Raw genomic sequence first — 14,227 nt, forward strand, 5'->3', positions numbered from 1 at the left:
TTCCAATAATGAACTTAACTTTCTTTTGATATTTAATTTTTGAATATATTTTTTCACAAAACTGGATTTGTTGTAGTTAATTGTGATCCTGATTTCTTTTCTAATTGTAAATTTTATAATTTGTAAAAAATAAATAAATAAAACAACAAAAAAAATAATTTAGAATTTCTCTCAAAATAAGTTTGCAATAAAAATACGCACAGAATAGGCCCAGTTACCATCACCTGTGATTACTTGGTTTCTGGGTTGCTGATTTTGGTCTGTAACGGTTTGCTCAGCCACAAGCTTCAGTTTCTCATTATTTCTGTCACACACTGTAACTGAACAGCAAATCTGCTCAACAGCTCCAGAGTCCTGTAGGAACACAGAAGGGAGCTACTGAAATCTGTTGCGTTCTCTGTTAACCTATCCTGAAGTGTGTGTGTAGTGACACACTGTACTGGCTAAGCAGAGCTAGCAGCGATACTATTCACCAGTTATGAGCAAAGACACCAAATCAGCCTGTGTTTAGAGCCCTGATGTAGCTAACAGCCCATGTCAGGGCAGATTTCTGCAGCAACTCTGTTCTGGAGAAATGGGTACAGCACACTCCAGCAGAAAAGAAAAAAACCAGCAAGGACCACCCTTCAGTCTTTAGCACATCATCTGATCCCGTGTGGCTGGAGAGATTCTGCCCACAGCCAGGACTGAACGTCAAAGGAAGTTCACATTCAAGCATTTAGAGGAACATTTTCTCTGTAAAAAGACTTCACAGATCTCTCCTACCTCCGTGAGTCCGAAGACCTCCCCTGTAATCCCCAGCTGCAGGGACAGAGGCAGAAGTTGGAGGTGGGACCAGCTGGGCTCTTGATCTGATGTGTCCTCAGCCAGTGCGTCACGGGGGTGGATGCCGAGATGTGCTGTGTAAGGACCAGGGGCTCAGGCTGTGCTGCTGTCAGTAGTGCAGAGGTACGGCTGCACCGACACCACTTATCCCACACAGTCTTGGGAACTTCACGGTGCCAGTGTCTGGAGGTAGTGCCACAGGAGCTGCTGGTGGCAGCCCGGCTCCAGCTGCAGGACAGCTGCAAGCCCTTTCCTGGCAGGAGAGCCATTAACAGGCAGAGCTCAGAGTGAGCAGCCTGAACTGGAGCAACCAGAAAGGAGGCTAGAACATGGAAATAAATGACTGTAATGTACCGTGCGTGTCCCTGTGCAGTGAAACACCCAGAGCCACTGAGGTACATCTGACACCACTAAAATGCACATCCAGTTTGCTGCCGTGTAACAGCAACACATCAACATCATGGGGATTAACAACCACCTTGGTACTGAGGTAACTGCTGCAATAAACACAGCCAGGTGAGCCTGAAAGCAGAGACAGGTAATCAAAACGCTGCAGAGCAATGGGCCAAAATGAAATGGATTTAAGTTATAAAAGATGTGAAAAAGTTTGGTGTGTGTTCCTGAGAAGACAATTCTCAGTCTTCCTTTCAGAGAAAATACACTCGGTTTCTGTCAACTTCAGCAAACATTCCACAGAAAATTTACTAACTGTAGGCATACGCCTTTGCTTCAGTTCTATGCATCCAGTAAAAGAGTGGTGTGATTTCACAGAGCCCCTACTCTGCCAAAATGCTTAACCCTCTTCAAGCAATGAATTTTACAGTGCTACACAATGAATCATGTGCTCACGTTTGTTTTATGAGGGCAACCCACTGCGCACAAATCACGGGCACAGGATTATCACAGAGCTGAGCGTGGTGGAACCAGGCAGCTCCCGGGGTGGGAATTCATCTCCTGCATTCCTGCATTGCCACAAACTTCTGCAGCTCCCGAAGGACGTCGGGGGACCAGAGCAGCTCTTGTCATCACAGTGCAGAGATCTACAAAAACTACGTCTGTTAACCTCCAGCAGTCACAAACTGGAACAGATTTTTCCAAACGTGGATGTTGTAAGACGCAGCAGCAAACAGGCCTTGTGTTCACTACTGAGCAATTAAACCCGCCAGTGCTGGAAGAGGCACTTTGGTCACAAAGCCTACGGGGTAAGCATGTGAAAAGCACAAAACACATTAAAAAATTACCAATAAACTAGCATAAATCCTGTCGTGCAAATAAATGGACAGAGTTTGGGAAACATTCAGCCAGCATTCACTCTCATGCTCTTCTGAAGGCAGCACATCACACATTCCTATTTAACAGAAGAGACGCTGCTGCACGCGCTGCCTTCTGCAGTGTCACTGAACCAACCATTCCTATGGCTGGGCAAAGGGATATCACTTCTCTCTGACAAATGGCAGTCATTTGTTACAGACAGGCTCTAACCACCTCCTAAACAGAAAGAAAATGGAGCAGGTGCCAATCTCCTGTTTGAGTTTTTCACACACATGTAAAAAGCAGAAAAAAGATGCAGGCAGCACAGACCATTCACTGCAGGTGAGAAAGAAATCAGTGTGTGGCAAGAAAAAGAAGGGGGAAAAAAATAGATGTGAAATTCAAATGGCACATCATCTGCAGGGCTACCCGGTGCTTGTATGTATCCATCACACATGAGGAAGGGTTTTTTTCATCTAACTCACATTAAAGGAAGTCTACAAATTCCAGACTGGATGTATGTGCAATGTTTGTACAAAACAAAATGGAGCTATTGTCTTAGACTTTAAATATTTTACTATGCAATACTAAAACCATCTGTCTTCCAACACAAAAAGAAAATACAAATTCAACTGAATGGCTTGTAAGAGTAACAGTGCTTTACAGAAATATTAATGCAACACTATGTTCTTCCTCAAACTGTTTGCATTTCAGATATTAGGAGTATTTTTTTTCGTATTGCACAGACTCAAACGCACAGACAGCCATTTTCATACACTAGAGTAAGAAAACCTCCAAGATTATATGAATAAAATAGATACATTGGAAATAATTCAGATAAAGCTTACAAGAATTTCCCCGTGTGTTCAAAACGATTTCCTTTATCAAAGGCTTAATGGTGATGTGATTACCTCGATGGAGTCATGTTTTAAATGTGACTCTGCCCAAATACAAAACAAATCCAAAAAAAGCACCACTTAAGTAAAACAGAAATGATCGCTGCAAAGAGAGCAGGTTTAAAGGAGCTGCTAAGATTAAGATGAAATTTCTTGAGAATACTATTGCCACAGCTAAGTGTCTTAGAAATCCAGAATGAACGTACCCTACGGACCCTTTCACCTTTTCATTACATCTTTGTACTTTGTGACCTCACAGTCCTTTCCATGGTCCAGTTAGCATCTCGTTACACCAGCAAATGGTGCTCATCAAAAGCAGGATAAGGATTGTGGTTTTTAAGACAGGCTGAAGGAGTGGAGAGCCTTGCAGACCAGAATGAAATCCCACTGCTTCAAGGTAGCAGTTAGCACTTCTGAAGTCCAGCAGTGACGGGCAGCTGCCAGGGACTGGCCTTCCAACATTACATTACTTAGTTCCACTTGAGTCTGATTTCTGTCTGTACAGACAAGCACGGCAGCTTTCATCTCGCTGCACTTGGGCCATCTTGTCAGTCCACTGGCATTCAACTCAAACTCATCAGCCACGGACTTTTATACTTCATTTTTTCTCTTTTTTTTTTTTTAAATAATCAGGACATTGGTACATCCCATTCATATACTGCCATCTATAATGCTTATATATAATATTAACATACACATACATAAGAACTAAGATACTCTTTATGGATTCTATTTTCTGATATATTTAACAAAAAATAAACAACAACAAAAAAGTAAAAAAACCAAACACAAACGAACAAACAAAATCAATTGCTGGTGTTTCCAGTTTCCCAACAGGGATGCAGGACCAAACCCTGAGCATCTGCTCTGTGCTGTGGTTTCCTTGTAACGAAGGACTATGACAGTTCTACACCAGAGGTCCCCGTCACCTCTCAGTGTCAGCACACTGGGGGACGGAAATGAAAAATCTGCAACAAAAGTTCACCCCATAGTGTGACCTAAATGAATGGCTGACAGGACAAACTTGGAGCCTAATGGATTATTAACTCAGTACAGCCCGTACGTCTGGGATTGTTCGCTGCACTCCACACGGGAAAGCAAAGTATTATAGTTATGTATGCAACACAGGAAAAACTGAGCTGAACACCATTCAGACAGGCAGAAAGAAAACACTATATGATGCGCTGTGTCATGCTGCTGGCTGCTCTAAGGGCTGAAAATACAGGGAGTAAATTCTGCTTCAGTAGTATTGTCTGAAAAGCTATGAGTGGAAAACCAAGCTACATCAAACCCAAACCCAACCACCCTCATGCTTTGATCAGTGCAAGAGTCACTTAGTGGCAGAGTGTTTAGTGGCAGAAAAGTGAGGAAACAGTTGCAGGGACCAGGACAACATGGGAACTTCCCAGCAAAACAAATTCCGGGCAAAAAGCAGTCGTGTGAATTGCAGCATGGCAATGGTCCTGCAGCCATAAAAGAAATGCTTAGTTGTATGCTGGCTCAAAAACAAAACAAACAAACAAAAAACACCCTCTGCCAATTCCAAAGGGACATCAAAAGGCCACTGAGAACATTACTCAAAGGTTTCCCATTGCCTTCTGAGCTGTTCAACCTTACCTGGTGTGGATGACACGTCTTGCTTGGTCTTTTTTAACAAATCTTCAAATGGATCTTTTGTCTCCTCAGATTTTGAGGACAGTAACACTGACTCTAAGCCCTTAGCTGGCCTGGAAGGGATCAAAGGGGGTTCATTAGACAGAAGAGCTAGTGCTTGTTTGGTATCTACCTTGGAAGTGGACTTGCCCACCTGTAATGTTCTGGTTTTAGAAGGGCCACTTAAACATGCTGGCTGTAGAGAGCTCACTGGAGAAGGGCTCTGCAGCAGTAAGGAGCTAGCTGGAGACATCGCTGGAGCCTGGCTGAACAAGTTAGGCATGGACAATGTTGAAATGTTTGGCTGAGGTCTGTGTGGTGGGTAGAAACTAGAATTAGGTGTTATGAAACTAGAACTATAAGCATGACCTAAGGTGGGGGTAAAAGAGCCCCTTGGGGGCCTAACAAGAGACACTGACTGCGGTCCTGGCACTGTCTGTGTAAATGGATTAGGAGATGCCTGTAAAAAATGTGGCAGTGCTGGAGAAGGATAACTGAGTGACTGGACAAATGGTGCAGCTGGAGGAGGCATAAAGTCACTTGCCACCGATGCAAAGCCAGCTCCAGAAAGTGGAGTGGCTGAGCTCTGCAGGCTGCAGGAACCTTGCTGGGCACCACTGCTTTGCCAGCTGGCTGTTTTTAATGGATCCAGCAGATTCAGAAGGTAGTCACTTTCATTACCTGTATTATCTGTCTTCACCTTGACAGGCTGGAGCATCTCTGCAGTGCTGGTAGCACCAGACAAAAGCTGAGATGAACAAGAGGAATAATTTACAGACTGCTGGACTTCAGGTTCTAAGGACAACCTAGCAGCTCCTAAGGGCTCTGGGATAAGATCTGAAACCAATTGGCTACATCCTGCAGTGTGAGTGCTGGGAATTTCTGTTGGCCCAGTTGGAGTCTGATGCTTGGAAGCCCTGGGTGCTGGCGGTGGTGGAACTATCCCCAGTTCAGGAGTCTTTCTTCCCTGTGGCCTAGGAATGGTGATATTCCCTTGAGCGGTAGGATTTGAGTCGTCCTTTTCTGCAGGAGCCAGAATGCTGTCTCTGCTCCGGGGTCTCCTTGTGATTGGTGGTGCATTACCAAGTGCAGTCAGGGGCCTTTCTGGTGAGCTTTGGGAGTACTTAGTAGGAATAGCCATGTCATCGTGACCCATATTCCACAGCTTGTTGTAAGGGTGAGACAGCTTCACTGGTGGCACAATCCTGTTCCTCTCAGACCCGGCAAGATCCATTCTCTGCAAGAAAACGATGTTAACTTTCACTGATCTCCTCTCAGCATGAAGACAGACTGTTCAGCTATGAGTGGACAAAGATCTGTCCACAGTGTGAACAATGAAAGGAGAGGAACAATTGCATATAGCCTAGAAAAGGCAGGAAAGCAGAAGCAGAACTCTGCAGTTTTAATTACAGCTCTGCCTCTAATAAGTTATTCAGATGTGATATATCGTGGCATCTGTTGTTAGCCAAATAAGGAGCATGCATCTATATCTAAGGTACAGAACTGGTCAAACTTGAATTGAACAGCAAAGGCTGTTGAGTGAAATATCTGGATGTAACACTAAATTGAATATTATTTTAAGGTAGAAATGACATCCTCTTCTTTCCTGTCTGAGTTTGTCACTTTCTCAGCTGTACATCTTCAGCGAAGTTCCTCTAAGAATATTTCTCTCCAGCAATCTAGATTGTCCAACTGATGTTTTAATGAAAAAAGCCACTGTCTTTCAACTGAGTCTCATTTCAATAGTTTCTTAATTCAGAAATGAACTCTGAAACACATGGACAAATGGATGCACCTATTCAATACTAAGAAAATACTTTCCAAGGAATAATGGAAGACAGACAACCCAGTTCTTCACAAATTCCCCCCAGGGCAAATGGAACTCTGTCCAAACCTGGTAATCAAACGTGCATCGCTGATCTTCCTCTTCTTTTGGAGTCCGCAGATCTTCCAGGCTCTTAGCCTGGCTGAGAGGCTGAGGTTGTGTTTCTACTCCTAAGTTGGGGAAAATGTCTTCAAGGAGGTTGATTTCAGTGGTGTTGCTCGAGAGCAGAGGGCTTGGAGGCAGGGGCTTTTTTGCCTTTTCTGGACTGACAGTTTCTTCCCCATCAGCACTATCAGATTCTTTCAGAGCCCGGTACGGCTGAGGCCTACAAGACAGGAAAACAAAAATCCTGCTGCAAATGACTGTCTTCCTCTTATTTTTAAAAACAACTGTTTACCAAGGAGCTGGATGGCTTTACAGGCTGATTTTGGGTAGCAAAATGCAGCATACAGCATCTCACAAACAGCAGGCATGTGAGCAAAATGACTGAGGGCAGACATACAAAGATGACTTTGGCACTCAAGTAGTTTTCAGAAGGGAAAAAAAATGGAAGATGGAAGTACTTGGAGGAAAGCTGTGGCGATGCAGTTACAGACAGGCTGATAAGCCAAGTCTCCCAGAGCAGGAATAGCTGGATGCCAGCTCTCTGCTGTGACAGCCTGGCCCTTCCCACCCAGGCAGATGGCTGTTCCTGTGCTCAGGCCTCGCACACAGGAAGTCAGAGCAAGCACACAAAGTGCTCGTGTTCTGCAGCCACTTACATTCTGTTTCAGGCTAACTCAGCACAAAACATAATTCAGTGTTTTCCTGCAATAATTAGGAACACTGTGCAGAGTTCCAATGTTTGTACTGGTGTCATGTTATCAAGAAACAACACAATCCATTATGGAGACACCTATTTTACATTTACAGCCAAGGCCAAGTTAGCAAGCTGCTTTCCATGTACGTACCTCAGCAAAAAGAAATGAACAACAGCAGATTTGCATATAGGCCCTGAGTACAGAGAACAGCAGCATAATGCACATCCAATTAATAACAAGAAGTGACATACGTATCTGAAGTGATTGGCATTTGACTGGCAGTCAATTTTACTGTGGCATTTAAACAAGGTTTCAATTAAAAGAAAATATTTGTGAGACCTCCAAAGCCAAGGATAATATGGAAGAATTCTCCTCTTCTGTCCGTATTTTATTATAATACATCCTTATCACACAAATTCATAAAGTCCTGCCTTCCTTCATCAACAAATAAGTAGTAAGCATTCAGCTAGCAACACAAGAATGTAATAATGTAAGTACAAGACAGATAGCTGATGGTACACGTCCTCAGGAAAATGGTGATCTTGCAAATCTTGATTGTATCTTTAATCTCTCACATTCTGCATGCTCATCTGCTAAGCATGAAATCACACTGCAAAAATACCGAAACACCGAAGAACCCTGCACAAAAAACCAACAAACAGCTTGCTATTTCTTGTATAATTCTAGCTCAGGTTGTATTCAGAGCCCTTGGAGGGCCCCTGCATGGCAACTCCTCTGAGTCACTGAGGAGCTGGTACATGGGGGAACACGCAAGTGGAACCAGAAAAAGCTGATGACTGCACTGAAATAAAGCTCACAGGACAATCCAAAAAGCACAGCTAGCACTGTACGAGGAAGAACGGCAGAAGGTTTGGACAGGAACACAAGCAGCACGTTGGAACAAAGGGCAAGTGGAAGGAACCTCCTGCAGAGCCCAATTTGAATGTAACACAATAAACTGTGCATTACTGCATAGTGTTTCATGCAGAAGCATTTTGCATGCCTTTAAGTATGAAAGCAAGCAGGAGAAATGCAGAACATTCATCAAGTGCTGTACAAAGATTACAAGATTATTTCCAAAATTTCAAGTATAGGAGCAGGCACCCTGACCAATGCAAAAACCACTGTTTAAAGATTGAATTAATACAATGAAAGAATAAAGGATAGACCATTCAAAAGGAGCAGAGAAGAAAAAGTTTTCAGAGAAGCCAGACACAGGATCCTCTTCCTGCTGAAATTCATCATCAGAAGAGTCCTCAGAGAGGAAGACTGTATAGTGTCGCATTGGCTTTACAAGGCTGAGGGAAACAGGGAGAGAAAAGGAAGTTATCAAGTTGTCACATTGAAAACTGCAGAGGAGAGAGAAAACCAAGTGATTCATAGGCTCTAAGTAATTTCTGAACGTGACTGCCACTGCAGGGAGCTCTGCAGACACGTGTTGAGCTGTACTTTCTAGGCAGAAAATAAAACTCTTCTAAAAACGTCTAGGCTTATCTGGCTGGGTAGGGAGGGTGCTAAGACCTGCAAGCAGATCCCTCTTGCAATAGAAGCCAATACAAAAACCCACAATTCAGCCAACAACATTTTGTCAGTCACATATCACTGAGAATATCCCAGCTACTGGACTGATTCAAAACGTACATCATGACTGACAACTGAGATGGGAGCTTAGTTTTGCTAATACTGAGGTCCGCAAGTTTGTTATTTCAATGTAAGCAGCATCAGACTCGTCGTGTGGAACGAAGGACCGGTCATGACCCTGTGAGCAATGCAGAACAATGGTAATATATCTCACAGCTACGTACATCACAGATAAGAAGAGAATACGATACACAAGAGGGCCAAAAGCATAGGAAAAAAAAGGAATTTGATTTGTTACACTTACAGTACAAATATAGTTGCTCCTGTATTCATAATCAGCCTTCAGTATCTCTTGGTTCTTTGGTCTAATTGTTAAATAACTATGTAACTGTTCTGAGAAACGGCCCCAAACATTAGGTCAGAAAAAGAGAAGTTGGACACTGCAAGTGACAGCTCAAGAGGACCCAAACTGCCACCATGAATAAATGTTATTCACAATCAGGTCAGAGCTAATTAATAAAGTCTAAAATAGCGGTGGCAGCAGATGCAGCTGATAGTGTTAAATCATGGTCTGTGGTACTCCAATTAAAGCTGTTGCATAGCTGTTCTTTTCCTCTCATGCTATAATAGGCATCCAGGGAAGGAGAGGGAGCTGCCACTGCATTAGGAAAAAAATTGCCTTTTTTTTAAAGTTTTTTTTGTCTTTTTTGCTAAAAGGGAGCCTGCTATCCAAAGGCTTCAACTTGCATTAGAAAATCCATCTAAAACAGTTTTAGAAAGCAAAGATGCTTAAAGAGCATTCAGATTTATATTAGAACATAGAGTGTATATAAAACACAGGTTTTTTTTCTCTTTGTAAAGTAAATTAACATTTAATATGATTCAAGCAAATTTAGAATTGTTTTCCAGACATCAAGAGTGCTGCTGAATGTCCACGCACCCCGTGCCAGGCCGTACGTCTGGTGACGGCATACAACAGATGCCCAGGTGCAGCTGCCCTCGCAGCACCACCTCTGATACCTTTTGTTTGCCTTCAGAGCACACCAGATTCAAACGTATCGTGTCTGTGTGTGCGTACGAAGAAAACCAGCTCTGAAGAAATAAGATTTCTTTTGCTAATTCATCAGTTGCCCCTCAGTGCAATAGGATTACATTTATAGTAAGATAATATGCACCATCTTTGTTGCTGTTGCACGACTCCTGAAAGTGGGATCTCCTAATTAGAAAGAAGAAAGCACTTCAGCTTCGGTGTCAGTGTGCTCTGAAACAGATTTTGGCCAAAGATAAGGGATGAACAGTTTAAAATTGTCCGAGTTTAAATTTTTTATTAGCTTGAGGCAGTGGAATCCAAAAAAAGTACCTATTCCCTCATTAACCCAATTCGCCAACTCTCCTGCAGTCTGCCACCCACCACTTGCTAGGATTTCATACACAAAGAGCTGTCTCTGAAAGGCAGGTCACAGCAAGCTCGGCTACAAGGCAGGCGCTGCAGCAGCCTTAGAGGGAAGAAAGGATGTGTCCGTCACAGCTACAACCCTCATCATCTCCACATGACTGCACCAGCTCCTGCCTACCTAATCTCTTAGCTGAGTTACCATGCAGATGACTTGCTGATCTCTTTCTAATGTTTAGTTTAACATGTCTTCGGTTAGCACTAGCATATGACAGTACTGACAGCCGTGGCTGTTCCTTTTTAAATATCGTGTCAGAAACACAGTGCAATAAAGCTGGGGATGCGCTCCATGGCTCTGCGTACCATTATGATAGTATGGGTTTCTTTTTTAATGAGGAAGATCTGCATCTCAGGAGCTTTTTTCATGTGTCAGGATGCATGGACAAATCAGCAGCACATCACACTGGCCAAAAATGAAATGCTGACAAATGTAGATATTTCAAATTTAATTGACACCTAAATGTACTTGAGATAGAAAAAATACATACTGAAAACGCGAGGACAGGATTTGGATTTGGGCATTAATAAGGAGAATTCTGTAATAATTTTAAAAGATAGTTCAGCTATGAAAAAAATAAATTTGTGTATTTTATCAACTGTTTGCTTTTTCCTGATTACAGATGATACAGTGGGGTAACGTTGGACTCAATGTCATTGTTCTCCTGAAAAGGGCCTCCCAAATTTGAGGAAGATTTTATTCTTTATAATGTAAAGAATAGCTGTGCCGCTACTCCAGGGAATTAAGGAATTTGTCCCTCTTAGACAGTTAAATGAAAAGAATGAGGGTTTTGGATGCATTGGCTTTTTCTTGCCAGCATAAAATAAGAGATTTGGGGCTGAGGGGATTACCCTGTAACTCTTCACTATGAACAAAGCACAGACCTATCCCTGGAATTCCTTCCTGCATATTCTGAGCACTCAGCACACCTGAGTGTGAGCTCATAGAAACAGTAAGATATTGTATTTTTTAAGGTGACACTCTGCACACTGTGAATTTTCATAGAAGCAGCCCAAGAAAAATTAAAATATTTAGCATAAAGCATATTTTTGAGTTAAAGTATTAAAAAAAAAAAAAAAAAAAATCACAAGTAATCCAATTGGATAGCAGAAATAACAAGCTGTGATCACTACGAGCAGAAGGACAGGTAACTGTTTCCAACTTTGACTCAACTTTCCGTGCATTTTCTACAAAGTTGGAAAAAGGAACAAAGGATTTAAAGTGCGAACAAACTGGATGACACCTCTGCCTGCTCTGACAGATCTAGATGCAAGATTCTACAAAGACATCTCACATTTTCATCCTATTTCTCAATAATAAGTACACATTCACCAATTCCACCTACAGGTATCATAGCCGTCTCTCTTCACATAGGCAAGCTGCATACATTTGGTAGGTAGATGGCAGAAATGAACACCAGAACGATTCTTTGCAAAATATCTACTGGAATAGGTGGGAGAGACAGGAAGGAATCTGGGAAGGCTCCCAAGGTTCTTGCTTGGCCATGTACAAAGAGCACGACTGCTCTCAGTATGCATCTTCCCCATTTGCTGTCCTTTTGCTGGGCCATCTGCATTCTTGGCACCACTGTTATTGAATGTAGCTTTTTCTAGATCAGTTTTCTTGTGGTAGAAGAATCAAAGCCATGCAACCAGTCTATCTGCTACGGTCTACAGGACAGTCCTTTGGATTGCAGCCAACTTTGTTCAAATGAGTACTTGTGGGTTTAGCTTTTTCCTAAGCAAAGACCCTTGCTTGAAGTGATGCCATAAAAAAACCTGTACAGTACACAAATTCTGTGTGGCAGAGCTTCGAGAGTCTGGTTACAACAACTGGAAGTTAATGGGCTTTATGAGCCTGTATCATTTAACACAGCCATCACGCTGACTTCATGCTAAATTCGGTGTAATAACCTACTATTGCACTGCAGCCTAATTTCATTCATATGATATAAGAGAAAACCATTAGCTTCTCTAAGTCCTACATGAGTTCTGGAAAGTCATAATGAACTGCTGTAGCACTGACACGGGTTTAGCCAGCCCAAGACCCTTTTGACATGCTGTTAATTGTGAGCCTGACCCTTTGATTTCCTATTTTAATTTCCTCCCACTCTGCATGCCCTAGATGCCAGCTCCTCAGTAAGCCAGTACTTAGAGAACAGATCCTAGAGCTCTCTGGAAGCCTATTCTACGCTTAATAGGAAATCTTGCTGTGGTGTAAAAGAGAGCTCTTGAAAAACTGCTTATCTGTTAAAAATGCAACACCTTATTTCTGTGAACAGCTAATTTGTGTTTAAGGACATATGTCCCACATGTTTAATATTGCCTCAGATGGTAATCCTGTGTTTTCTGAGCTCTCAGGTTCTTCCTGCTACCTTATAACTTAATATTTTTTAAAACAATACATTTCAGATTTAATGGCAACTTGGAAGAATCTTTGTACATGATAAACCTTGCTTTTTTATCTAATTGCAAAACAAAACAGAAACACCAGATTTCTATTGAACTGGGAAGAAAATCACTGAAAATTGTGATGGGGGAAAAATAATTCTTCCACCAGCTCTTCTAAATGTGAAGGTTTAACAAGATTCCCACCCTCCTGCATTTTAATCGAAGACTGGTTAGAAAATGAGCACATATGTGCCCTAATAATATTATTTTGCACAGATTTTAAAAACTGACTCCTATAACATGATGCAAATTTTCTAATATTTTAAGAAATTCATTAATAAATGAATTAACAGTTGAAAGGACATCTAGATGATAGCTTACTGTTCAGAGATAACAGGCACCACCATGGAAAGAAAGGAGGCTGCACTGAAACCAGCTTGCTTGTGATCTGTGCCACAGCACCAGGACTGCGTCCCCAGCAGCCCGGAGCGGGATGCAAGTCCCAGTCTGAGTGGCGATCACACTGCCTGGGAAACGGCTCTGAAGCTTTCAGATGATCAATCAATTCAAGACCAGAAATGTAGTGTTAGTTTTAAATAGAAAAAAGATATTTCTCCCGGAGCAGATGCTTCTCCTCATAAGCAGATCCTACATACGAGCTCCTGATCATCACTGGCTAATAATTAGCTTCAGAACCAATGCAATTAAGCTAAATATTTTGGTTAAGTTCAGGTCAAGAAAAAGCACTCTCTCAGTGCTGCCGTGCCTTTCACGGAATCGCCTCTGATCTACAGTATGAATGTTACCAAGTTACAACAGCAAAAATGCAAACCGTAGTGTTTTTATTCATTATAGTATTATCCAAGAGGGAGAAAAATAATGGATGTCTTTTAGAGATAGAACTGGTGTTATAATTTTAGTTCAGAACAATAAATGAAAATTATTTTGTAAAGGGATAGAAAATACTTTTTGTGGAAAATGTCATTATAATCTTTAATTACTTTTTAAAAATATATACACTTTGTTTATTCAAAATATCATTTTGAGGTAAACAGTAAGAAAGAAGGTCAATGAGTGGTTCTTTCCCTATCTCAAAGGGGCTACAAGCCACTTATATGATCTTTCAGATATTCCTGCCATCACAACTAATTCTGGCTGGTTTGTGATTTTGCCAACTGCAGAAATTCAAAGTCTCATATACTGCCTTCTGTGCTGGAGATCTGTATCTGTCAGTGCCTTGAAGGTTACATTTCCTCCACTTGTACATCTGAAATCACAGTTCTTGTCCTCCTGCCTTTCTAACTTGCTTTTATTAAAAACTAACCATGCACATTATGGGATATCTGGTTGACTGTGATATTCTACAATTAACCGTCTGGAAAGAGTTCTGTATACATTTGTTTTGTCACCTGAAGCTCATGAAAAAATGAAATACACCAGTAGCTGCTGTGCCACTGAATTTGAACTAGAAAATAGTGAAGCTGAGGCAGGCAAGGAAAAGATCAAGTCCTGCCATGGCACAGCAAGTGCCCGTGGTTCTAGGAACATGACCTGC

At 41.9% G+C, this 14,227-nt stretch overlaps 1 protein-coding gene across 4 annotated transcripts in view; it reads right to left on the bottom strand.

Annotated features, from left to right (window-relative positions):
• Nucleotides 1-7: 7 nt before the first annotated feature.
• Nucleotides 8-14,227, bottom strand: part of DENND1A (DENN domain containing 1A) — a 178,518-nt gene continuing 164,298 nt past the window's right edge. For 2 of the 4 annotated variants that reach the window (XM_072353158.1, XM_072353159.1), the window contains 3 exons: nt 8,420-8,548; nt 6,520-6,775; nt 8-5,862 (listed from right to left, as the gene is read on the bottom strand). In XM_072353158.1, the coding sequence (XP_072209259.1) occupies nt 4,546-5,862; nt 6,520-6,775; nt 8,420-8,548 (1,702 nt within the window). In that variant the 3' untranslated portion in view covers nt 8-4,545. The remainder of the gene's footprint in view (nt 5,863-6,519; nt 6,776-8,419; nt 8,549-14,227) is intronic. The other 2 variants (XM_072353161.1, XM_072353160.1) reach the window with 1 other exon arrangement.

Source organism: Excalfactoria chinensis, chromosome 18 (genome assembly GCF_039878825.1).
Source record: "Excalfactoria chinensis isolate bCotChi1 chromosome 18, bCotChi1.hap2, whole genome shotgun sequence".
Taxonomy (NCBI): Eukaryota; Metazoa; Chordata; class Aves; order Galliformes; family Phasianidae; genus Excalfactoria; species Excalfactoria chinensis.